Raw genomic sequence first — 26,763 nt, 5'->3', positions numbered from 1 at the left:
TGATATGACAGATCCTAGCAGGCAACTTCATGAGAGCCTGGATTTTAGTTACAGTGCAAATAGGTGAAACAAATAATTGCATTTTTGACTTTTGAAATTCTTACACCTTGCCAGTAGTATTACAGCCATAATTTGGGCCATGGACATACCATAGAGGTTTTGATTTAAGACTCTAGACTTATTAGGGGAAAGCAATCTTCAATGTATCATTTATGCATAAGAATTTAGGTTTTATTTTGAGGGTAAGACCAATCTTTGACATTATATGAAATATAAATTTTTAACTTTGTTATATTATAATAGTCTATGTCTAACATTTGTATTATCTTGGGCAAACATTGAAATTCCTGATTAATATTTAACTATAGGAAGTATACTCGGTTCACATGAAGACTCAGTTTCAGGGGTTAGGCTGAGGTGTCTTGATAATCAGAGTTCTTACTCCAAGGAGAAGCCCCCAAGACCAACAGTATTGGATATAATTGAAAGAGGAAGTGCTCCTCAACCTCCAGAGAATGTGGACCGGATATAAGATCTTAATCTTTTCTTATCTGACTACAGAAATCTGGATGGAAAATCATTATTTATCTCAAAGAGAAGTGAACCTTGGAGACTATTTCACTAGGAATCACACCATTTTGGAAGGTACTCTATTCAAAAGAGCCATTTTCCAAGGGCAGTACTGTAGAACTTTTGGTTGTTGTGAAGACAGAGATGATGGCTGTGTTACTGAGTTCTATGAAGCAAATGCATTGTGTTACTGTGATAAATTCTGTGAAAGGGAAAATTCTGATTGCTGTCCTGATTACAAGTCCTTTTGCCACGAAGAGAAAGAATGGCCTCCTCACACACAGCCTTGGTACCCAGAAGGTAGGTTTTGGGGATGTGATTATGCATTGTCTTAGTGCATGACAAGATTTGACAATCTTTTCTTTCTTCCTTTCCTTTTTTTCCCCCTTTCTCTCCCCTCCTTCCCTCTTACCCTCCTCTTTCTTTTCCTCCTTCCTTTCCATTCTTCCCTTTTCTTTCCTTCAATTAAGTAAACATAAACATTATGAATGCCAGGATATATTTCTTTGGATTATTAAAGTGCTTTGATTCAGTTACAGGACATCTGCATCATACTGGCACTTTCAGGAAAGTTCTGGTCCGAGGGTAGTAAGCGCTGATCTGTCTCCAGTTTTGGTACTCTTCTTTGTTTCTTTCTTTATAAAATGTGCTGACGTTAGAACTCTCAAGCTTTATTGAGCATAACCTCCAGGAGACTCTCACATACCTGATCATCCACAGATTCATGTAACATTTTTCTTATTATTTCCTGGGCCAAACGGATCCTTAGCATTAGAATCTGTGGTATTAGAAATGCTGTCAAAACCAGGAAAAAAGCAAAATAAAGTCAGTCACTCTCCTTACCTAAGTAATACCAAGTAAATTCTTCATATGTATTTTTGTTTTGCCAGTGTGGGGGTTTTCAGATCATTAAAAGAAAAGAGAGCTTCATATAGAGTAGTGAATGTATAATATTGAATGGATAAGTGCACATGACCCACAAAGAGAATAGCGGAATTTACTATACTACTCTAATTATATGAGAATAGCTAGTGATTTTGAGTAATTGATATAATTAAGCTCTGGGACAAAAATACTACGTATACACTTAGATCTGAGCCGCTCTCTCTGTCTCTTGTCGTATCAGATCTCCTCAGCAGAAGATTAGGGTTAATTAGAATTCTGTCATACTACTAAGTGGGTGCTCATGATGATAAAGTTTAGTTGGAACATAACATATATAAATCAGGGACTTGATATCCTTACTTCAAAACCCAGATCTCATTTAAAAATCCAAATGCAATTACCTTTATTTTCAGTAATGTCAAATTGAAAAAAAAAAAAAAACAAAAAACAAAAACTCCTTCTTTAAACCATATATTTGTGCTTAAAATTTTCCATAGAGTTGCCTTTGTCTTAGGCTTTGCATTTTATCAATAGACAGCAGCTCAGCAAACATTTATTTCATCCTATGAAGAGGCAGATACTCCACTAAGAATGGGAGAACTAGTCCTTCATCAACAATTATTCATTCAGTATCTGTGCTGTGGTAGGCAATGTGCTTGGTGCTGGTGACACCAAGCAGGAAATAATAATAATGAAAAGAGACAAAAATCTTAGTCTCATGGAAGTCACAGTCAAGTTGGGGGGCATGTGTAAGATACTTATTAAATTTGCTGTACAACTGCCAGTTGTGATAAATTCCCTGAAGAAAATATTTAGGGTGTTCTGAGAAGGTATACCACAATATAACATTAAGATGTAACATAATGTATAACATTTACCTGATTGGGGTGTCACCGAGGGAAAACATTTAAGCTGATAGGTGAGGAACAGAAATGTGGTGAACAGGAAAACAGTTGATAAGAGTGTTGCAGATCTGAGAGAGAGGAACTTCTCATGGTCTTAGAACTGGACAACATCCATTGTTTCCAGAGAGTGATGAAGAGGAGAAGTGAACCCAGATGAGGTTTGAGAAGTGAGTAGAGGTCATACTGTGACAGGACTTTCTGACCATGTTAGGGATTAGAGGTTTTATTTGGTTGTGATAAATCTTTGAAAGATGTTAAGCCAGAATAGGGTTGCCTTCTTAGATGTATAACATGCAATCACAAAAGCCCCCTGTGCTCACAGGCATCCCATGCTGGGTCTAATGCTCTGAAGTTACCATCTTAAAATTCTTAATAATTTTTGGACAAGAGTCCAAATTTTAGTTTTTACTTGTCCCCACAAATTACATCTATATTATATTTTGAGTAATATTGTTGAGGAGGAGAAAATAAAGTGGTGTGGACTAGTTTTGTAGCAATTATAGACTCAGATGGCACTAAAGTGGAAGCTTCATAAGTTGTAGTCTTTCTCTAGAGACCTTACTAAAGTTAAAGACACTTCGAAGGGATTGCTACGGGAGCAAAGTTCTGAAGCCAGTGAGACCCAGGACATTAGAACTGAGTCATGAAGCATGAGTGCATGCCAGCTAGGGACTAGAGTGAGGGGAGATAGGTTTAAGAATGTAGTAGGTGCAGCATAAGTTTATAAGAAACTGCAGAGTCAGTCATTAGGTAGGAAAATAAAAGAAGTTAAGAAGGATTCAATAAGAATATTCTTAAATGCCAACACTAGTGGTTGTGCAAGAGGTCTCACACGGCATTCCAGTTGAAAGATGTAGTTTGTTTGACCCACACAGACAGTATTAAAACAAAATTAAAGGTATTATATAAGGCTGATGCTTTATACTCTCTGGACTAGAAAGTTGAGTTAGCTAAACCTTATTAGGGCACAGTATCATCTTTGGTCCATGAAGCTTTATGTCTTATTTGTGGATGGATTTCTTTTCTTCCCCCAACCCCCTCCTTTTCTAACTTCTTCTCTGTCTTTCTTCACTTCTTCCCCCACCCCACCCCACCCCCATTTTTATTTTTATGTCTATGACTCATTCCCATCTTCCTCCACAACCAATTTTCCCTTCTTTGGCTTTTATGTGCACTTTTATTTTGTGTGCTTGAATTAATAATTCATATAATCTCTATTATGTTAGAGACTAAATTCTACTCCTGGCTTTTTCCAGCCAGCACCCTTTTGAGGGAGCTCTCTGTTTCCAAAATGTATACCTAGTCTGTTGCTTTTGGCTGATGCCTAGTTTTCTGTGATGTTCCTCCCTGTCATTTACCAACCTGCTTTTTTCATGATGGATGAGCAACTCAATTACCTACAGCTCTCTGGTACCATAAAAAAGTCCATGATGGACGACTTCATACATGTCTTCTTATGGATCTGTGTGCCAAAGATAACACTGGGATTTCTGGGCTTGGGATATATATTCCTTTAATCTAAGTCCTGACGCATGGCTCTCAGGAGTGGCTGCATCAGTCCAAACTCCCCCGGGACTATAAGGCCTTGTCTACCCCACATCTTTAGTACTTGGCACCATCTGGCTTTGTAATCTTTATTTCTATGATCAGGAAACCTTGATTTCTCATTGCTATTTTAATGTGCATTTCTCTGATTACTAATAGATTTGAACTTCTCAGTCTCATAAATACTGGGATTTCATCTTGAGCCATGCACAGACAGAAATATATCTTAATATTTAGCAGAGCAAATCTACTTATTTTCACCTTGTTATAGGGTGACTTAGGGCATGTAGACATTTAATCTTGCATAAACACTTTTTACTCTCTTTTCTTTTCTGCTTCTGGAGATTGAATCCAGGATCCTGCACATACTGGATACACACTATACCACTGAGCTACATCCTCAGACATATTTATTTATTTATATTTGTTCTTTTCAGTTATACATTACAGTAGACTCTATTTTGACATGTTTGTGCAAATATGGAGTATATCATATTCTAATTAGGACAGAGTCTCAATTATAGCTTCAAACTTGTGATCCACCTGTGTCAGCCTCCCAAGTAGCTGGAATTATAGGTATTCATACAGAGCTTGGCTCCATATATAGTTGTGTGTTTTTTTAAAGAGTTTATCTAGTTCCTCAAAACTTAAGCTAAATTTTGAGCAATATTTCATAAATTTATAATTTTACTTAAATTTATCTTAATTTCTGCATAAAAGCATAAAAATGTATTAATGGGGTGACATGATGTTTTCATGCATGCATATATTGTAGAATGCTTAAATCAAGTTAAACATATTTATCTCCTCAAATATTTATCATTTCTTTTTGGCAAAAGCTTTCAACATGCTTTCTTCCACCTTTTTGCAATCCACATTCTCTATGGACATTCTGTGTTGCAACATTGAAATTCTTGCTCCTATCTAAGTGAAACTTAGTGCCCATTGATCAACTTTTTCTCATTCTCCACCCCCCTCTATTCTCTGAAACTTCTGGTAAGCACAAGAATTTAAAACTTTATTTGAAGACAACTGAACTCTATCATTTTAGTCTTAAAAATACATCTCATCCAAGAGTGTAGAATATCTCTTCCCTTATTCTTGTCATTAAAATGTCTTTAAATGGAATTAAATTATTTTTCTCCTTAGTGGCCTTAACTGTTCCATTAGTTTTGGATCATTTTAAGATTTGTTTTGAATTATATAGTTTAACAAATATATATTATATATTGGTTATTGCTATTGTAGATAAATGCCACTTATTCATGAAAGGTCATATACTATCTGGAAACCTTTCTCAATTCTCTTATTAGAAATATTAATACATTTCATTGTCACAGTTCATATTTTCATATCAAAATCCTAAAATAAACAGTATGCATAATGACAAGTTTGCTTATGTGTTTCCTTTAAAATTAAGAACAAAACATGGATGTTAACTATCTTTGCTACTGTTTAACAAGAAGGTCCTTGTTAATTCTTTAAGAAAAAAATGATATGATATAATCTGAAGGAAAGAGATAAAATCTCATTATTGATTCACAGATACATGGAAAATAGAACAACAGAAAATAGCATAATATGTGTTAGAAGCATTTAAAATTCAGGAGTTTTCATTTTAAAAATCCAAATTTCTAGTCCCTTTTGAAATGTTGCTAGATGTGACAATTATGGACCCATTGTCATGCATGACAGCCATCAGTTGGAGATGAGTTGTTGATGTCACTTTTGGTAACACATATTCTTTCCATTTGGCTATTTACCCACCATTTGCTATTCCTTTCCTGGCCCACTTCTCTCATTTTCTGCCAATATCAATATATCTATGATTTCTTTCTTTTTTTATTTATATATGACAGCAAAATGCATTAAAATTCTTATTACACATATAGAACACAATTTTTCATATCTTTGGTTGTATACAAAGTATATTCACATCAATTTGTGTCTTCATACTTTGGATAATAATGATCCTTATATTCCACCATCATTAATTACCCCATGCCTCTCCCTTCCCCTCGAACCCCTCTGCCCTAGCTAGAGTTTGTCTATTCCTCTCCTGCTTCCTCTTCATATCCCATTATGAATCAGCTTCTTTATATCAAGGAAAACATTCATATATCTGTAATTTCTGTCAGTAGAGTCTTCACTGTTATTCACTACCCAGCTTACACAAATGTACATGAAAACCCTAGGTCACTACTATTGTATGTATTTTGGGTTTAAAGAGAGTGATAACTTTGAGTAATGCTCATGTATGTTTGTTGAATTTATGTATTTTATCACATTGGTATAATCATTGAAATAATTGGTGAACTTAAATAATACTGTTGTATGCTAATAATGTGATATTACATGGCACTGTGTTCCATATGGTATGTATGTATTTCCATGTCTTATCATCATGTTATTACTTGGGGATCATATTCTTATGTAAGAATGATTTCTATTAGTGACAGAATCAGGTTCTTTGATCAAGGTAAATTCACCTCTTAGATCACCTTCCAAATAGTAGACAATTAACAGATGTCTCTTTACCACACCTAAGTAGCATGTTTTTTATTTTTTTTATCACCTTACTGAACCTACTATTCATCTTCCTAACTTAAAATTTATTGAGCACTTATTATGGATCCAACAACTATTTCAAGCACCCTTCTGGTGCCTTCATTCATTATTTTATTCTATTTTTTGAAAAGGATTAGTTATTTTATATCAACTATATAGAAAGCTGATTAGAGGGGAAGTACGATGATTTAATTATTGTGCACTAGTTACAGTGCCATGAGATGGGAGAATTTTAGTAAACATTGGTTGATTTGGATTGAAATGATATCTAGAGTATTTTCATTTTCTGAAGTTCAGTGTTTGCTAAGTTAATAAATAGATTATTTATAAATAATAAATAAATAAATAATTTATTTCTATGTAATTTTAAAAAATATTTTCAAAAGTATGATTTTTTCATACAAGAGGTAAGTGTTAAAATATATTTGTAAAGTATTATTTACCCATTGTTTCAGTGGTCAATTCTTACCTTCATTTGAAATTTGGCACCTTTACAAGAATAATTTATATTTAAATTAGTTATGCATCTATCATTGAATTAAGCATTGGGGGGGTGATAAGAGAAGTGTATTATAAAGCCTGGGATTTTGAGAAACATATTCCTTATGTGGGTAAGAAGATTTAGGTATGTGAAACAATTAGATATCATTGAAATTTAGTAACAATCAAATGCCCCATTTGTGTTCATTGTGGATGATAATATAATCCAACAATCTCCCCTGGGAAGTAGAGTATATAAAAATAGTTAGTACTTACTCAGTAAATACCATGTACTAGAGAAGATTATATCAGATTGCTGACAACATTAATTAACATACGTATTTTAACACATGAGGTTATTTTAGTCTGGACTTTTCATGTCATTGAAGCACCAGGCTCCATTGAGCTTTCTTTTCCTACACAGCACTACAACATAGCCCCCATGTTGTGTGGTTCCTCGTACTCCATACATCACAGTTAAGTCCCAGTAGATGAAATTGAGAATGAGGGTGTGGTCCCCACATTACAAGGAGTATTCTAGAGCACGGAAGAACACCTCCATTCCTATCTCTTTTGCCAGAATGTAGTGACATGGCCATGCTAACCATCAAGAGAGGCTGGATACCAAACCTCATTTTATTTTGTTGTGTGGCAATGTGCCTCCCTAAAATGGGGTTCTACTACAGGATTAAAAATAATGAAGAATGATAATGAGAACAACCACAGCAGGCTCTGCGCCAATTTAAGAATGTGTAGTTCTCTGAAAACAATGGCTATCTAAATGATTGCATTTTGACTTAAACAATTATTTCAATTTTTAATATCTTTTTTTCCCCCTTTGAGCTGGTATTCTCACTATGTGGCTCAGGCCAGACTGGAGCTCTTGAGCTCAAGTGATCCTCCCACCTCAGCCTCCTGAGTAGCTACCACACCTGGCTTCAATCTGGAGTCTTGGCATCATTGTACAAGCTGTAGTGCTTTTGATGTACTAAAATATATTTAAGCCTTTCTTATTTAAAGCATATGGTCCATTCAGAAGAGCAGTTAGCACTTCTTCAACATCCAATTTTGCTTAAGAGCTAGAATTTTGTGAAGATTGCAATTTAGGTTCATATTTTAGGTAGAACTTATGTACCAGGTAAAGTTCTTACTCCATTCATTACAGAGGTAAGCAATTAATCATTTTATTTAGTGGTAAAAAGTTCACATGAGACTATAATTGACTCTCATGAAGGTAATTTTTCCTTTTGTTTTATCTTACTTTGAGAAGTAATTAGTTGAAAAGAAAAAGAGTACTACACAAAACTGAAAGAAAAGTGCAAAATTAAAATAAAAGACAGTAGTATATTATTTATACAGTTTTTCCTGCAATTTATGAAGAACTATTCTCTGAGATGCTATGTTGATCATTTATAATCTATTAGAGATTATTTTCAGTGATTTCCTTAGGTACTACTTTCTAATTATTTTTCTTATGCCTTCCCTAAGAACTCTTTAAGTCAACAAATTCAAACTATACATTTTCTTAAGAATTAAAAAATAAATGTATCAATTCTCCATAACTGAAAGTAGAACAAACATATCAATAAATATCTTACTTCTGTGTTTGTCGCCCATATCTGATGGTAGTTTCCAGTAATTGAATATTCAAATACCAGATACATAAAACCTGTGATAGAATTTAAAACAGAGACAGAGGAGACATTCTAGGCATAACCTTTTGGAGTAGCAGATCTTAAGAAAATAGCTCATGTACCATCTGTCACCAACAGACCTAAGCTAATTTGATAATGTGCAGTTCTGTGTTTGTGTAGGTGATAAAAAGTATGTAAGCCAGTGACACATTTGATTCACTCCTTTGCAACATCCTTAAGCATATTATAATGAAGATAAATCACAGTTCAAATTCTGCTACACATATTGACCATTGCAAAAATACACTTTGGTAAAGAGAAATATCTAATTCATAGATCCTCTGTAAGCTCCATGAAAACTCCACTTTTTCTCCTTTTAGGTGTTCCCACATCTATATTGCATGAAAAAAATTTCTTGGAGATACCTGTAATATTATGACAGAGATAGGACTGTTACCTCATGGTGGGTATCAGGGAAGGAGAAATTCTTCTTCTCAGTGGCTGACACAGGACACTGCACAAAGATCAGTCCATAGGCACCAGGACTAAAGGTTCAAGACTTTGACCTTAACATATATATATATATATATATATATATATATATATATATATATATATATATATATACTGTGTGCACAAAGATGGACTATGATATAATCATTTAACTAATCCACATAAATGAATATTATCCATTTAACCAATGAGAGCCGATTACTTAACAACTTTTATGCTGATTAACAAGCCCACTGATGTTTGCCAATGAGAGCCCATTTCTGACATTCATTAACTAACTCTAGTGCTGATGAAAATAAGGATAATGGAAACTCTTGCAGCAGCTACCCTGAAGGCTGGCCTTTCAGAATGAATGCCACTGACCGCCCGTGGGGTGTGCACTTCTAATTAGGGCAAGTGACTGCTTCCCTACAGTGCAGTTTAGACCAGCAAAGATAATTATAACACACTCTGATGAAGTATTTCAAAATACATTGTACCACCATGTTATCATCTTTCCTCAAACCTACAAGACCAACGAACTCTCCAAATATTAATTTACCTAATTTTGTCTTAAAGGCTTTTAAAGTTGCAAAACTCCGTCAGTTTCAATAGTCATTAGTTTAATATTTTGTTTCACTTTTCAGTCAAGATGCTATGTGTGCAATCAATTTGACTAACTCACTCTGAAGATGCTTCATATATATTTTACTGAAAAAAATAAATCTATCAGACTGGAATTCTCTCTACCCACCATTGTAGTTTTCAACTTACCTCCATCCATCCGGGTTGCTGTTTATAGTGAACTGATCTCCCCTCTTGGGCTCTGAATCCCATCTTCTCTTGTCTTCTCAAGTTCATCACTTATAATTCTCCCTATGTCTCTGTATCTCTCTCTCTCTCTCTCTCTCTCTCTCTCTCACACACACACACACACACACACACAATTTCCTTTCTACATACACTTTTTTCCCTTTTCTTCTGGCCATCCCATTTCCCATTTCCTTCATCCCTTTAATGGGAATATCTGAAAGTTTGCTTCTTTACTTCATAGCCTCTTAAGAACTTATTCCTAGAGCATGTCACTCTCAGTTACTCTACTGAAATTTCTCATAGTGAAGTTATTGACAAATTACATATAATTTAATAGTTTCACCATGAGAAGTTTTGAGGAGAAGACTGTTTCTTGTTCTTGATGCGTCAACAGTACTGAACAAATATGACCATATTGCTTGTGTGAAATACTTCCTTCTCCTGGTTTCCATGATACCATCTTCTCCTGAATTTGATACTTGTGCACAGTCTACCTTTTACTGGTTTCTTCTTCTGAGTGTCAGCTACAGTGTTTTGAGCTCAGTCCTAGAGAACCTTTTCTTTCCTGTGTTTACTTCCTCCAATAGACACTGACTCAGTCCCAGATTTTAGTATCCATCAAGTTCATGCTCAGTTTTGTCTTACCTTTGTACTTCTAACAACTACTGTCAACTTGACACTTCCATTAAGATATCTAACTTAGATTTAATCCAAGTCTAAAATACCCAGAGTAGAACTCTGGATTTCCTCCCACAAGACTTCATTTGTTTCATTAATAACTTCACGGTCCTTCTATTGCTCAAGCCAACATCCTAATGAACCATCTCAATTCGTCTTTTTCCTCATTCCCCAAGATCAATCCATGAGTGAGTTCCATTTGCTTTTGCTCCAAATTATATTCATCAATTTCTTTTTCTCCTTACTGTTGTCATGGTGACCCTTCATTCTTCTAGGAAACCCCATCCCAGCCAGCACAATGGGAGTAAATAGGGCAAAGATTTAGGGCAGAGATATTTTGGGTAAAACCCTACAGGTCATGGTAAAATTTAACTTTATTCTAAATTTGATGAGAAACAACTTGAGGATTTTAAGCAGGAGGTAACATGATATAAACTTTAAAACATTCTTCTCAGTCTGTGGGGGGAATGAGAAACACACTGGAAAGGAGTATAGCAAAGGATGGAGAGGACTGTGTCTGTATTGAACAGAAGCCTGTGTCAGCAGTTTGACCAAGGTCAGAGGTAGCTGGTTATGGATTTTGTTAGAAAAACCAAATCTCAGTGAGAGGAAAGTGAATGTAGTTTCTCATGGTACTTCTGGCTTGACATTAAGGAAGGATGAACAAGAAATGCTTTGGTTTATACTAGGTTTAGTGCTAATGATGTGGGGCAGACCTCATGGTGGACTTCTCTTGACTTCCACATTATTAGCTAGAGTACAAGTCAGAGAAGGGACAGTCTCCTTCCCTTATGACTTTTGTAATTTTGGTTCCTTTTATCTATACAACCAGTATGCCTAATACTCAAGATTCATGAGGTTATGATTAAAAATCTTCTGGCTTTGGCCCCATTCTCCTTTACAAACAGGGAAGTTCATCCCTTAGATTTACACCTAAACTTGGATTGTTCTAAAATTCTTTATTGCTCTTATGTAGTAAAAACTTCTAGAGTCTCCGTATACATGGTGCCAGTTATTAAAAATATCTAATTTATTGCTACTGTGTAGCAATTAAAATTTTGAACTTGAATGAAAGCTAATTCTTCCCCATAGCCTGAATTTGCTGCATTAAGAAATGTGGTGTCTCTCTCTCCATGATTGTGGACTATCAAACTCGATGGGAAAGGGCCAATAGATGCAAATATTAAAGGCTTAGATTTACTAAGCAGAATATTAAAAGGTAAACTGTAGTATAAGCTAAGCAGGGAGAAGTTGTGAAAAGTTTCCCATGAAACAATTTTTTGAAAAAAAAAATCAAAGGAGCCAGGAGACATAGGCTCAGGATGCTGAGGTGAGAGGATTGGGAGTTCAAAACCAGCCTCAGAAAAATCAAGGCACTGGCCTGGGGTTGTAACTCAGTGGCTGAGCACTTGCTTCGCATGCATGAGGCACTGGGTTCAATCCTCAGCACCACATAAAAATATAAATAAAATAAAGATATTGTGTTCACCTAATACTAAATTTTTAAAATATTTTTTTAAAAAGCAAGGCACTAGTTAACTCTGTGAAATCCTGTCTCTAAAAAAAAACAAAACAAAACAAAAAAACAAAATTGGGGCTAGTGATGTGACTTGTGGCATAGTTCCCTTGGAGAATTTTTGAAGTACATACTTTTCACTATGATGTTATAAATAAGTCAGGGATCATTTATATGGTACATAGATTACATGTTTTTGTTAAAAACAACTGTTTTTTAAAGTTTCTTTTGCTAATTCATCAAATAATATTTTCAAAAATTATTTAACTTGTAACTGGGGTACTAGTTTCACAGCAATTTACTCATAGTTTTCATATTATGATGATTCACCATAGGTCTCTTGAATAGTCGATTCTATAAAACAGTTATCAATTAATTTCAGTTAATATTTAAGAAATATTTGGACTTCGAAGACAAATGGCTACAGTCTTACTGATTTCATGAATTTTTCTCCTGATCCAATCCCAAAGAAGAAAAAAGTAGAATTTATCTTTGTAAGGTAAATTCAATGAATTATTTTTTTGTATTTTGGGCCACACTACTAATTACTTGCTCTAGTCATATATAATTAATTATACTCAATTATGAGACTTGAATAAATTTTAAAATAAGTACTATAAACTGATTCAAATAGTTACACTCAAATATTTATATTGCTTACCTATTTAAACACATTATTTTTGCAGCATAGTTAGTGATTAATTCCTTGTTAATTGAGTTTTCATGCTTTATAAATCCTCTCTGTTGAACATAATATGCAGTTTAAAGATAAACAAGGCCAGAAGAATTTGATTTATCAACCTGGACATGAACAAGATGTGGATCAGATTGGCACTAAATGCTTTCTCATGTTTGAAAAACTAACCACAGTCTTACATTAATTGTAATGCTAATGCACTTTATCCAGATTAGAATTTTAATTTGTTTACATGTTACATTGACAGGTTGCTTCAGAGATGGTCAACATTATGAAGAAGGATCAGTAATTAAGGAAAATTGCAACTCCTGGTAATGAATTTACTCAGAACAGAATTGTACTGTCTATGAATTTTTTTCTTCAAATAAAAGGAAGATTTGTTTTGAAACAAAACAAATAGATAAAATTAAATATGTATACACAAAGTCATATTCCATAAGACATCATATACTTGTAAATTTTTATAGGCCTATTTATTGAATGTTGAAAATATAATCATGCATGTATCTTTTAATACCTGAGCTTGATGTTTTGTTTTTGATAATGAGCCTTGATCATACAGCAGTTTTGCATTAGGTATGCATTCTAACAACAAAAATTTTAATATACTTCAGATTTTAATATACTACAGACAAGCTGTGTTTTTTTAGCATGACTACATTAAAAAAAAAAAACAAAACAAAAAAACAAAACATGCTACTTTAAAAGGCTTAGATTACAGAGAAAGTTTCTCCATACAAGGGAATCAAATCTAATTGCCAAATGATCCTGTTTTAAAACTTTAGTAACTATGTTGCCATATCATTTATTATTTGCTGAAGCAGAGGTTAAGAGCCCATTGAGTGGTTGCTAATACCTGTTTTATGATGTATTTCACCAATAATCAAACAACCATATGGTTAACATTAATCATGAAATTATGTTTTATATCTTTACAATATACAACTCTTGATGTTAATTCTGAAATGTACTCTATAAAGGCCAGGCCACATTTGTAATTCTTGTATCTTTATAGCACATGCTCAGGACAGCAGTGGAAATGTTCCCAGCACACGTGCCTTGTTCGTCCAGAGTTAATTGAACATGTCAATCAAGGAGACTATGGGTGAGCTGAATCTTGCATTACCACTTTCTTGGCCCTGCTAATTACTCCTCAGATCTCAAACAATTTTTTTTACTTACTCCTAAAAATGGTCATTATTCAAAAGAAAGAGTGGGGAAATTGGGAATGGAGATAAAAGGTGTGTACACTTAGAATGCACAAGGTGAATAATAAATAATTAAATTAAAATTAACACATAAAAAAGAATGGTACAATCTAGTATTGAATCATTTAGGAAAGAGAAGTGTCATGGTGTGGGTGTGGGGAGTAGAGGAAGTATTATACTGAATAAGTATATAGGCAAAATTAGGATATTGGCAATATTGATTTATCACACTCATCATTTTCTTTCTGCTGCTGTATCACCAAGCCAATCCTGTGCTCAGCTATCCTAGATAGGATATAACCTTCATAGGATAGTATTCTATCTGGATGATACCTCAGATAACAAGTTAATTTAGACAGTTTTCCTAAAGTGACTGATATTTAGCCAATTCATTTATAGCTCATTCAAAAGACAGACTGAACCACTTTGCTAGTAATATAAAGATAGGAATGACTTACACTTAAACATTGGAAAAATTGTTTAATGCTCTCCCATAGATTAAAAATGAGGTGGCTTCACCACTTACATCGAGAGAATGAAGATGTAGGCACCAGCACAACACAGAACTGAGAGAGGGATAGGCTGGCCAATACCTGTCTCAAAATTTCTCCACTGCCATTGATCAAATCTCTATGTATCACTATGTATCCCTTGATAGCATCTTCCACACTCTGTACAAGGCTTCATATAAAAAGATCCATTGTCCAGCTGCTCTAAAAGTGAAGTCATTCTGAGATGTTGTTTTTAAAAATAGAAATCTCATTCTCTTCTACACTTAAAACACTTTGTTTCCCAGCACAATGGGAACACTGAAGTTCAATGTGCCCAAAGTATTTTCGTGGAAGACAAAATATAGAAAGTCACTTTTGTTGATATTAACATTTAAAAAATCATTCTCAATTCTTCTCTGTGTTTGTGGTTAATATTTTAGGTGATAACTTGATTACTGTTAAGTATTTCTAGGAAAAACCAATTATGGTTTTCTGTGGCTAGGTGACATATAAATTCTCAAGGAACATGATCTTGACAAATGAATTGAAAAGGTTCCTAAGAGGATTTAAATGCTGGACCTAACTAGCACATGCTTCCAAGAAACTGTGGTAGATAAGCCCAGATTCCCATTGTTATAGAGTACACAAGAATCCATAGTAGGAAAAAAGTATAAGTAGGAGCACAGAAGTTGAGAATTTATTGGGAATGTTGCCTTCCTTGGGAGAAGGAACTTTTTTCCCCATTATTTGTTTATTTTGAGCATGTTTTAGGGGTTTTTTGTTTTGTTTTGTTTTTTGTTTGGTACCAGAGATTGAACTCAGGGGTACTTAACCAATGAGCCACATCCCAAGCCCTATTTTGTATTTTAGTGAGAGACAAGGTCTCAATGATTTCCTTAGTGCCTCAGTTTTGCTGAGCCTAGCTTTGAACTCGCCATCTTCCTGCCTCAGGCTCCTGAGCCTCTGGGATTACAGGTATGTGCCACAGAACCAGGGTATTTTAGGAATTTTTTTTAAAGGTATGAAATTTGCATTTTCTTAGCAAACATTAAAGAGTACATGACTTAAAAAGAGTAAAAAGGGAAGGATATTTGAGGAAAAGGAAACATGCACAGACCAAAAAGAAAAAGTTAAAAGAAACAAGATATGAAGAAAAGGAATAAAAGTAAAATCATTCACTGGGAAACAAAAGCAGGAAATTTCTTATATTTAAAAGAAAGTTCTAATTTTCTGCTGTTTGTTGTTCTCTGTTCAGGAAGCTTAAATTGCTTTTGTGTGAAAAAAATATTATTATAATATATTATTCAATATTATATTTGTTTATAAGTTATTATAAAATAACTTATAAACAAATATAAACCTTTGCTTTAAAATATTTCTTTCCCGAATCTTGGCAGTATTTTAGATTCTAGCCTTTATTTATTCCACATAATGTCTATCAGTGCTTATTTAGTCCCTGCATTATTTTTCAAGACAATCAATTAACATTAATAAAATGTGTTCATTTGTGGCATTGATGAGGATGCAATAATTTCTGTCTTGGAGCAGTTAATTTAGCTGAGGTGCCAACATGTCAAGCTTTTGTAAAAGGATTTGTAATGATAGGGCAGAATGTAGGACCAAATCATTGGCACAAATAATAATCTGCAAATTAGTAGAATAAAGGGAGACCCACAACTGTTTTTGTTATTTGCTCAGTGCACAAAACCCTTCTGGAACTTAGCACTTTAAAGCCACAAGCTTTTCATTTGTTCATGTCAGTAATTTGGAATGGACTCAACTGAGGCTCTTGCTGGTCTCTTCTGGGCTTGCTCATATATCTATTGACTTCTTTGGGAATTGAGGCTGAACTCTCAAAGATGGCCTTACTTCTGTTTTTTGTTTTGTTTTTTGTTTTTGCCTGCTGGTGCTGGTTGCCATCTGTCTCCAGCTGGCTTGCTTTGTCTTCTTCACATGAGGGCATTGTTCCAACAGGGTGTAGATGGAATCTGTGCAAGCTCTGTCTTGAAGCTTAAGCTTGACAGCTACACAACATCAATTCCATTGCTTTCTTTGGGCAAAGCAAGTGAGTAGGCCAATCCACATCTAAAGGCTAGGCAAGTAGATTCTCTCTTGATGGAGAGAGCTACAAATAATTTGTGGCCATTTTGAATCTGTCAAGTGTCTAAACTTGATTTTTTTTTTTAACGACTTCAAAATCTAGTATAGAGGATAATTTGGCCTATATTTTGCATTTGTTTCTCAAAATCAACATATGCCAAACTGAAGGGATCAACCTTGACCTATCCTTGGTGACTGTCATCTGCCTCCATCTGGTCAACCAAAATATTTGAGGTTAGCTCAATTCCCCCCACCCTTTTTTTTTTTTTTAAACATGTCACCACATCCAAATAATTCCCATATGCAACGTTTCTCTAGGTTCTATTTTAGTGCATTTCCTTATCACATATCATTTGAAACGACATGGTTGTCTTTCTGTGTTCAGTTTGACTAAATTCCAGTGTATTCTTTATATTTTCACAGCTATCCTTCCAAAAGAAAGCCTTGATTCTGCCACTTATGTTCTTGAAAATCCTTCATTTCATTCCTTCTGAAAAACAATTATTCTTAGCATGAATGACTGTCTAGATGTAAAGGTTTTTCACTATCACACCTTTTACACCCTTTCTAGCCCCCCCATCCCCTCTCATCATTTAACTTATCTGCCACTCCCTATGTGCGCAAACTAATTCCAAATCTTCATGCTTTGCTCAAGAGTTACCTCTGTTTAGAATAAATGTTCGCTTTTCTTCACATTTGGCCTCCAAACTCATTCTCATCCTTCCAGGCTAAGCATTAAATTCACTTTCTATGAAAATGTGCCAACTCCTTCAGGCAGAGTTATGTTTGAATCCTCTGTTCTGATCACATTTTGACCTACTGCTAATGAAGTTGCCATATTGAAATCATTTCTTTCTTTCTAGTCTTTGTCAGGGTACAAGCACCTCGAGGGTAGAGAAAGTTTTTTCATTTTTATGTTTCTGGTATTTACCAGATAAGATGACAGATAAGTTAAGAAGGTTCTATAAAAGCTAAATTGGATTAAGGAAAAGTGATAAAGTCCAGTTCAAGGAGAACAATGCAGGTTAATAGGGCCTTTCACAGTTTTTTGAAACTATATCACAGTAAAACACACATTCTGTGATCTGGTATACATACACATAAAGGAACATAAAATGGTTCTTAAAAATAGGTTCGTAAAGTAGGGTTCCTCCCTTTTTGTGGGGGGCACTGGGGATTGAACTCAGGGCCACCCAACCACTGAGCCATATACTCAGCCCTATTTTTTTTTTTTTTTAATTTAGAGACAGAGTCTCACTGAGTTGCTTAGCATAAAAAGCCTCACTTTTTGCTGAGGCTGGTTTTGAACTCGAAATCCTCCTGCCTCAGCCTCCCCAACCCCCGGTGTTACAGGCATGCACCACTGCACCCAGCTCCTCCCTATTTTTAATAAGATCTAATATTTCCTATATTTATTTAGTTTTTGTGGCCCTGGGGATTGAGTTCAGGGCCTTGTGTATGTTAGGCCAGTGTTCTACTACTGAGAGCTCTGCCATTGAGCTACCTCTCCAGCTGCCTTCTATTTTTATTTTATTTTTTAAAATGCTTATTCCTACTCACTCAATTGAGTGCTTAATGAAGTGACCCACAGATGTCTCTGACCTGATACCTGCAAGCTGTTAGTGTAGGACAATGAAAACATACTTCACTGATTTCACAATTTTTTCCAAGGTGGATCCTGTTAGTCTCTCAAATAATTCCACAGTATCAAATATATTCAGGGGTTTTCTTATTGAAATTCCTTAGGTGAATGAAGATTTTACTTTAAAATCATAGCTATAAGGTGGTTTAAAATTTATGGCTTAATGGGCCTTATGAAAGAAGAGCATTAACTTGCCAGGCACATTATTAAAACTTGAGTGGCATTTATAATCATTTGTAAGAACCTATCACATTGTACATAATTTTGATTATAAACAAAACAGGATAAAATTTATACTTGACTTAAGTAGTAAAACTATCTTGCCCTTGAGTTGTAAATGATTCAAATAAGCAATGAATAAATTACTCTTAACTTTCTCATTTTTCATCTACTGTCATCTTTTAAAGAAATTTTGCTTTCAAATGTCAATATTAAATTTGGAAACAGTACATTTTTTCTAAGAACACAACATATATATCTAGAAAGAAATCTACGTTTTGTTACCAAACTTCACATCAGTTTATTTTATATTATTAGTAGTAATTAATAGTATTAAGGACTTTACACAAATTAACTCATTTAACAAAAGGTAGACCATTTCAACATCTAATTTATTATCACAGATGTAATTTTTTTAAAAAAAGCAACCATTTTGCTTGCACTTTTTCATGGCACTTCTTTTTATTAGCAAATTTCTTTTCAAATCTAAATTATAAAGAAAACAGATACCTACTTAATCAGCAAGTGCATTTGTGTGTATGTGTGTATATATTTTCGTTTGTAAGGCAGATGGACAGCGCAGAACTACAGCCAATTCTGGGGAATGACTTTAGAAGAAGGTTTCAAATTTCGCCTTGGCACCTTGCCACCCAGCCCCATGCTTCTGAGCATGAATGAGATGACAGTAAGTGCTTTTCCTGATTCACATTTGTGCATGTGTTTGCATAGGGGTATTTCATATGTATGTCCAAAGCAATTCAAAGTAACTAAAATATTGAGTTGTAAGCCTTTGAAGTTACAAAAATACAATTTCTTTATATCGATTTGAAAATATTTCCCCAAAATGGTTGTTTTATCCTACAAAAGTCTCATGTGAACTTTGAAAGTTCAACTACACATAATGTCCTTTAATAATGAAGGGGTGTTGCCTATAGTTTCACAGAAAAGCATATTTTTTATGACAGGTTGTTCAGCTTGTCAGTGCTTTCTCAAGTCCTCACCCTTATTTTATTTTTAACTACAGAGTTATTCTGTGAGTTTATCTAAACTCTGTTTTGATGCCTCTTGGACTACTCAGTATCATATAAGATTGAAATAAATGCTGGCAACTTTAAACATGCTTGTTATGATGATTAACAAAATCTTCAAAATCTTCAAAATTTCCATTAAGAAAATACCTTCACTTTTGCAGAGTGACCTGGAAAACTCCTTTGTAAAATTGCCTGAGTGTCCAATAGACTTACGCTTTGTACTTTGTATTGGTTTTTGTTTTCCTTTGTAAGATGTATTATCATCTGCTAATGGAGAAGTTGCATAAAGAAATTTCTATTTCTCTAGGTAAACTCACTCAGAGTTTACTTTCCACCCCAGTGTGTGGTGTTACCCGTTACATGCACTTTCTAGTTGAGATGTTGATTTTATGCAAGGCTGTCACTGATGCCCAGGGCGGGGTGGGACTTCAGGCCACTGAGTGCAACTTCTCTAGTCTGCAATGAAGAAGTCAGGCTCTGGCTGCCTAGACGCTCTCAGCATCTGGAGACAGCAGGGTTTTTGTTTGCAGCTGGATGAGTTGTAAACCCACTGGTGACTCATTAAACATTTCACCTGAACTCAAATTTACAGAGCTCTGATCACCTGAATTATTGTTCCAATTCAAATTCTAGTAGCAAGATCTGTTAAATTATAATTAAGCTCAGAGAAGATAATAATAACTGACTTTTACTGAGTGGTGTCTTAAGCTCTTTTATACTTTATCTCATTTAATTTCCTCAGCCGCTTGATGTCATCAGTACTATCATTACCCACATTTTAAAGACAAGCAAATTAAGATGTAGAGAGGTTAAGTCACAATGATAGTCAGAGAGGCTAAGAGCCATTGCAGAATTAAATTGCAGATCCAGGACATTTACAAGGATCTGTTCCCCAAAATAGTCCTTAGCATTCCAGTAGAGTCAGTTAGCTTTAGCCAATTCAGGTTCAAAGCAGAAAAAAAAAAAAAAGCCTTTTAATCTCCTAACCAGAGATAATTTTCCGAAATGATCAGTTTAAAGATATTTTTGGATCTTTTGCTACAATCAGTAAGACAAAATCTTTGGCGTGATAGTTCAGATTCATCAGATTCATGACTTTTTAGTGATCTAATTAAAAGATCAGTTGGAAAAGAGTCATTTTTATTATAACAGTTTTATTTTCTCTTTTTTGTCCCCATCTGGGAAAAAAAGAAGCAGCATTGTTAAAGAAAATACTTACCTATTAAGGTCTATTCTTCCACTTTCTTTTTTTCGAGGGCCATGTTGGACCAAACATTTATTAAGGAGTTTTCTCAGTATTATTCATAACATTTCTCTTCTAAATTTTATTTTTTGTAGCTTGGAAGGATTTATAATCTAGAGAAAATGAAGTATATTTCTTTCTCAAGTTGCCATTCACCGTAGGAGAAAAAAATCTAATTCTAAATCATTTATTGGCTCCTAGGGATTTATTTGCATAAAAGGTTCTGTGTTGATATATAAGTGAAAATTCTTAATGACTAATACTTGAAGAAAATTTAAATTGTTAGTGGTATAAATTAATGCATATGGTTGCCAAGTAATTCCAGGAAAGCAATAAGGAAACTCCTGGCATATGGGGAATTCCATTAACTGCTAATGAAAACAGGCAAGAAAACAGCTTCTTATTTCTAGGGCATGGTGGCTCATGGACTGTTTCTGAGTGTTGGAGTTGTCCTAATAACTGGTCAAATAAAAGAAATTCCCAGAAATATGACAAGGATTTCTAGAAAAACATATGGGGTCAATAGGATCTGAGTTGAGCTGGAAGCCAGAGAGATCAAAACTGGTTTAATTCTGAGCCTGGGGACTACATAGAAAACACCTAATATACGATGTCAGACTCCAACCACAGTGAAAAGGAAAATGCTTCAGGAAACTGAAATTTTCCCTCACCTCTCGCCATTTTACAATTTTGTTAGTTAGTTTCTTTGTTTATTTTTGTGTTGCTATGAATTAAACCCAGGGTCTTGAACATGCTAAGTGGGAACTTTAACAGTGAGCTACAACCCCAGCCCCTTCTAAAAAGAAATATCAGGCTGGGGCTGTAGTTCAGTGGAAGAGCTCTTGTCTAGCATGTGCAAGGCTCTGGATTTAATCCCTGGCATTGCAAAGAAAAAATAAATAAATATATAAAAACAACAATACAGAATGGACTGATTTATATGTATAGTGAATTATGCAGTTGCCAATAGTGGTATGATTTCTAGCCTGCTGAGAAATTCCACTGTCCCCAAACCCCTAGGTCTCTCCCTTTTCCTGGCTGCATTGCTAGGATGCTCATTGACTCAAGATATATTTTTTTTCTCTGGGTAGAAAAAGTGAGTGATGAATTATCTTCTGTTCCTGAGAAAGCTCTTCTCTTCCTGCCTAGTTTGGCTAGTTTGCTGGTTTCATTCCTTAGCATAAGTCACTATTTGCCCATAATGTGTCTACTGTGCTGAAGTTAGAGGACTATTAATAGGTGTTGTGCAAAAATGTCCTTGATTGTATAAATGTGAAAACTCTTTTTAACCTATATGAATTAGTTCAATCAAAACACATATTTGCAGAGTATGATTAGTTACGGTGAGGAACAGAAATATGTTTATAGTGAGGCAAGCAGGTAACTTGGAGACTTTGGAGAGGCCTTTCTGGATGATAATTGTTTGGTTTATATATGAGGTATCCTCCAAAAGCTCATCTGTGAGACAATGCAAGAATGTTCAGAGGTGAGATGATTAGATTATGAGAGTTGTACCCTAGTCAGTGGACTAATCTACTGATGTGGATTAAATGGCTGATAACTGTTAATAGACAGGTAGGGTACAGCTGGAGGAAGTAGGTCTCTGAGGACATTTCTATGGTGTTTATATTCTGTTCCTGGTGAACAGAGCTTTCTCTCTTTGCTTCTTGTTTGCCATGTCCTGAGCTGCTGTCATCCACCATACTCTTTTTCCATGATGTTCTGCCTCACCTTCCACCTGGAGCTATGAAGTCATTGGATAGATTGAACCTCTGAAACCATGAGCCAAAATAAGCTTGTCCTCCTATAGCATGTGTGCGGGTTGGGTTTGAACCTCAGCACTGCAAAAACAAAGCTCCATAGAGGCAGTGTGTTCAGTGCAGCCAGTATGCTTGGTTCTCATTCTGGCTGCTCCACTTGTTGCCTCTCTCTTCCTTCATAAAATGGTGACTGTGGTCTTACCTAGCTCTTAGGGTTGTATGAGTTCATGAAATGCTGGGTGAGCAGTGCTTATCAAAGTACTTAGGATACTGTTAGGTGTTAAAGAAGTGTTAGTATTTAGAATTAAGCATTGTTTCTCTCCCTTGTATTATTAACTTCTAGAGAATCACAGGATTCTGAAACAGGTCAATTCTTCCAGAATTTAAGTATCCAAACCTTCATCATTTGTAGCATTTTATTTCATATAGAGAGGTGTAGGCATTGATTCATTGGTTCTGATGGAGATTACATATTTCTGATGAACCTGAAAATTTTTCTGTTATACTCTCAGATCAAATCAAATCAACTCTGCATATGATTGTTTTCCAGACTAGCAAACAAGTACTTTTGAATTTGGAAGATAGCTTTGAAAAGCCTCCCTGTGTTGTATTTCATTATAAATATTGAAAATATTTTGAATGAAAAAAAGACTATTTTCACCCAGAAATGTGGAAATTAAAAGGTTACTTTTATATGTGGCTCAGTTTAAAAAATGTAATAGTTTTTTTTTTTTTTTTATTATTGCTGACTCCTCAGAAAGAATAATTAGGTATTATATCTAAGGTGGAATGATTTAAAATTAAGACTGGCATAATATTTTAAACCTATAGACCTATACTATGTCATGTGACATAAGACTGGTGTAGGTAAAAATATTATAATTTTTTTAAGTTAACTAGCAAAACATGTTTTCTCAGTCACTCAATATGAATGAGTCTAGTTGGATAAATTAATAAAGAAACATGTTATAATTTTTCTGTACCAGTTAGAAGATGAAATAATTTTATAATAAATAAATATATAATATTTATATAATATATAACTATTATAACTTTAAAAATCACCAATTTTTAGGTGAGAATTTTTTTTAAAAAAATCATTGAATCATTTGGATAATTCATCATTACCTAGATAACACATAGTTGATTAATTGGATTTATTTCTCTAGTCATTAGTTAAAATAGGAGAAATTTATTTATTTTTTCCTTACCTCTATGAAATATTTCAATGATGGCAAGTACTAAGACTTGAGAAATACCTTTGGAAAAGTCAAATCTTTCCAAGTTTAGGTTTTGACTAATCCTAGGTTATTGAAAACAAATTTTAATTATGAATAACTGACCAAATGAATATCTTCAACTTAACTCCAAGAATATGTACCCTGTGTAAATAGAAGCCTCTATAGAAACGAAAACATTGACTACAAAAGTAAAAAATACAGTTCTGTAATTATGTATTTTACATAACATTGGACAAAAACAACCATATTTTCCCTTAAAATTGATCTTTGGCTCCCACATACATGCATATAAGTCATATGGGCTCAGAGTTCCAAAATACAGTCAGTGGCATTGGTGCTGCAGAGGAGGACATGGGCAGATTTGGTAGTGTCCTTGTTTACATATATGTTCACTTAGCTCACCTCATAATCTTCTCATGTAGTTGAGAGAAAAGCCAAGGACAGAGGAGGATGTCAGTTATTTTAACTGACATAGAATTAAGGATTTTAAAATTCAAAAATCATCAAAACATTTACTTAAATGTCTCTCCAGTCTCTTTTCTGTTAACTCCCTTCTCAGAGTGGAACCCCAAACCCTTCGTAACCTTTAGAAAAGACACATGCCACTTCACTCCCTGTTTACCTGCTCTTGTGGCAGAATGAATGTCTTGTGTCTCAAATCGGTTTTCCAGCTTTCAGTTTTGTCTTTCTATACTAGTCACAGTCAGATGAGTAGCACTGTGGTATAATTGAACACGACTTGACCAACGCAGTGGGACTAAATTGATCACTGCAGGACAAATCTTCAAAAAGAAATGTGAAAATTTATTTTTTCGTCTGTATGAACAAATACGTTGGGCTGATAAAAAGTAGATTCCTGAGGTGATCTCGTGTGTTGATTTAACAGGTACCTACTCTGGCTTTCCCATGCCTGGGTCTATCTTTTCCATATATACTGTTTCTTCCCAAAGTCTATTACACAAAACACTGAGGCTTTGGTCTGCTTCACAATAGAAATGATAGGAATTGAAAAGAAATAAAGTATTTTGTATTGGAAAAAATCATGAACATTATTTTCACTTTTTAGAGCCTCACATAAATTCGCATTTTGTAAAAACACATTGCAGAGAAGACAAATATCTATTTAATTTTCAAAAACAATTGTTCCTTAGAACTGTTTGATTAATCAGCTTCTTCATTTTTAATTACCTGTTAAAATCCCTCAGGGCTAGTGTTCTAAGAAACTCATTTTAGGAAATGTGGTTCATCCATTTTCAGATATATGCATTCTTCACTTTTTAACACCTCTGAAATTGGAATTCTTTCTTAACATTTGATCATGTGATGGGGTCGATGAAAGATGGCATTACCCTAGTAGCTTTAATAATTCTGTGCTATACTGGTCATGACTGGGCTCAGCTGTGAGGCACAGAAACTGAAAGTGACAGTGACATAAACAATGCAGACATTGATGTCTCACTAGCAAATCTAGAAGTGGGTTGTCCTGCAATGGAATTGTACTCAATGGGGCTGAATGTCCAGACTTCTTTCTTCTTTTTGCTCCATTGCACAGGGCCTTTATTTCCAAGGTCATATGAGGGATCAACAAAATTGCTCCATGTCCATCTCTACTGCCCAAATTCCTGCCAGTAACAAAAATCAAAATACCCAGAAAAAAACAGTGAAAGTCAAGAGCCAGTCGTCTCTTAAAGAAACTTCTTAACGCTTTTTCATAAGCTTGAAAATGGTAATAATAGCAGAGGGGTGTGGGAAACAGTCATTTTGCTGTCTTTAGAAGAGGTGCTAGGACCTGCCATAGAACAATCACTGAGTATTGATATTTACAAGATCATTGAAAATTACTCTATAATTAGAAACCAGAGAAATATCAAAGGATAAGTCTTTAAATGTTAAGGCATGAAGGCAAATACCATTGAAGACAAGAGTTTCATTTAGCCACTAGCAACCAGAAAATTAGCCCTTTCTTTTTTAATATCAAATAGTTTAGAAAAAATTCTTGATATCCATAGCCACTGATCTAAGACTAATCAGAACAGAGTTATATTTTCTGTTGCTTTATTTCAGTCTCAGATGTCTCTGATTATCCAATAAAAGTGGCACAAAAATGCAATTAGAGCTGGAGGGGGCAATTCGCATAATGGATTGTGTGTAGGTATAGGCTCAACAGTAAGGATGAAAAGAGCTTATTCTGAGGTGGTTGAGAAAATTGATCAGTTTGTCTCAAGCTGCTCTCTGATTGCATTCTCATTACTCCTTCAGAGATTTTACTTTAATAAGATATGGGAGTTATTGGAAACAATTTCTCCACTGTTTATCACTATGTTTAATTCTCATATTTGTCCATAATATCTTTAAATTCTAATTTTTAAATAAAAACATTAAAGCAAGGTAAATATTAAGTTTAATCACAAATTTGGCTAATACATACTTGAAAATATAATTAAATTATGATTGAACTTTTTTCAACATGACAATATAAAGAATTAAAAATTCTCACATGGAAGAGTGGAAATTTTACTTAAAATTAAATTGATATTTTATTTGAAACACCAATTTTGGAATTTCTTTCACTCTTAGATGGTTCTTTTGATTCTTTTCTTTTATTAAATTATCATTTGACAAAAATACAAATTGTGTAAACTTTAAAAAAAAAACCTATCATTCATTGAAATCAGAATTCTATTACCAGTTCCTTAGTTGTTATTTTGTAAGGCTTACCTTTATTTGTGAGTTATAAAAGCAATCTTATTTTTTAGAGGATTACAATATGTATGGAATAATGGGATATAAAATGTTCTCTGTGTTTAGTATACTAGATTATCTGATATCATAAAAGAAAAAGAATCTCAAGATAATATATGCCTGATCCACTTAAGTCCCAGAGGCTTATTTTTAGAAAAAGCAATATTAAATGATTGGTAAAAATCTTTAAAAATTCAATAGATGAACTTTATGAATTCATTGGGATTAGTGGATTCATAAATATATTTTCAATAAAAATGTCATTTTGAGTGTTATTTCTCTATGCCTTATTTTATTAAGAAG

General features: G+C 34.3%; 1 protein-coding gene across 1 annotated transcript in view; it reads left to right on the top strand.

Moving 5' to 3' along the window:
* The first annotated feature begins 515 nt into the window (after nt 1–515).
* Nucleotides 516–26,763, top strand: part of Tinag (tubulointerstitial nephritis antigen) — a 76,113-nt gene continuing 49,865 nt past the window's right edge. Inside the window, exons 1-4 of the mRNA XM_027938270.2 lie at nt 516–870; nt 13,031–13,094; nt 13,799–13,888; nt 19,014–19,128. Of these exons, the coding sequence (XP_027794071.2) occupies nt 516–870; nt 13,031–13,094; nt 13,799–13,888; nt 19,014–19,128 (624 nt within the window). The remainder of the gene's footprint in view (nt 871–13,030; nt 13,095–13,798; nt 13,889–19,013; nt 19,129–26,763) is intronic.

The sequence above is a fragment of the Marmota flaviventris genome, chromosome 6 (genome assembly GCF_047511675.1).
Source record: "Marmota flaviventris isolate mMarFla1 chromosome 6, mMarFla1.hap1, whole genome shotgun sequence".
Lineage (NCBI taxonomy): Eukaryota > Metazoa > Chordata > Mammalia > Rodentia > Sciuridae > Marmota > Marmota flaviventris.
This window is presented reverse-complemented; position numbering and strand designations above follow the sequence as displayed.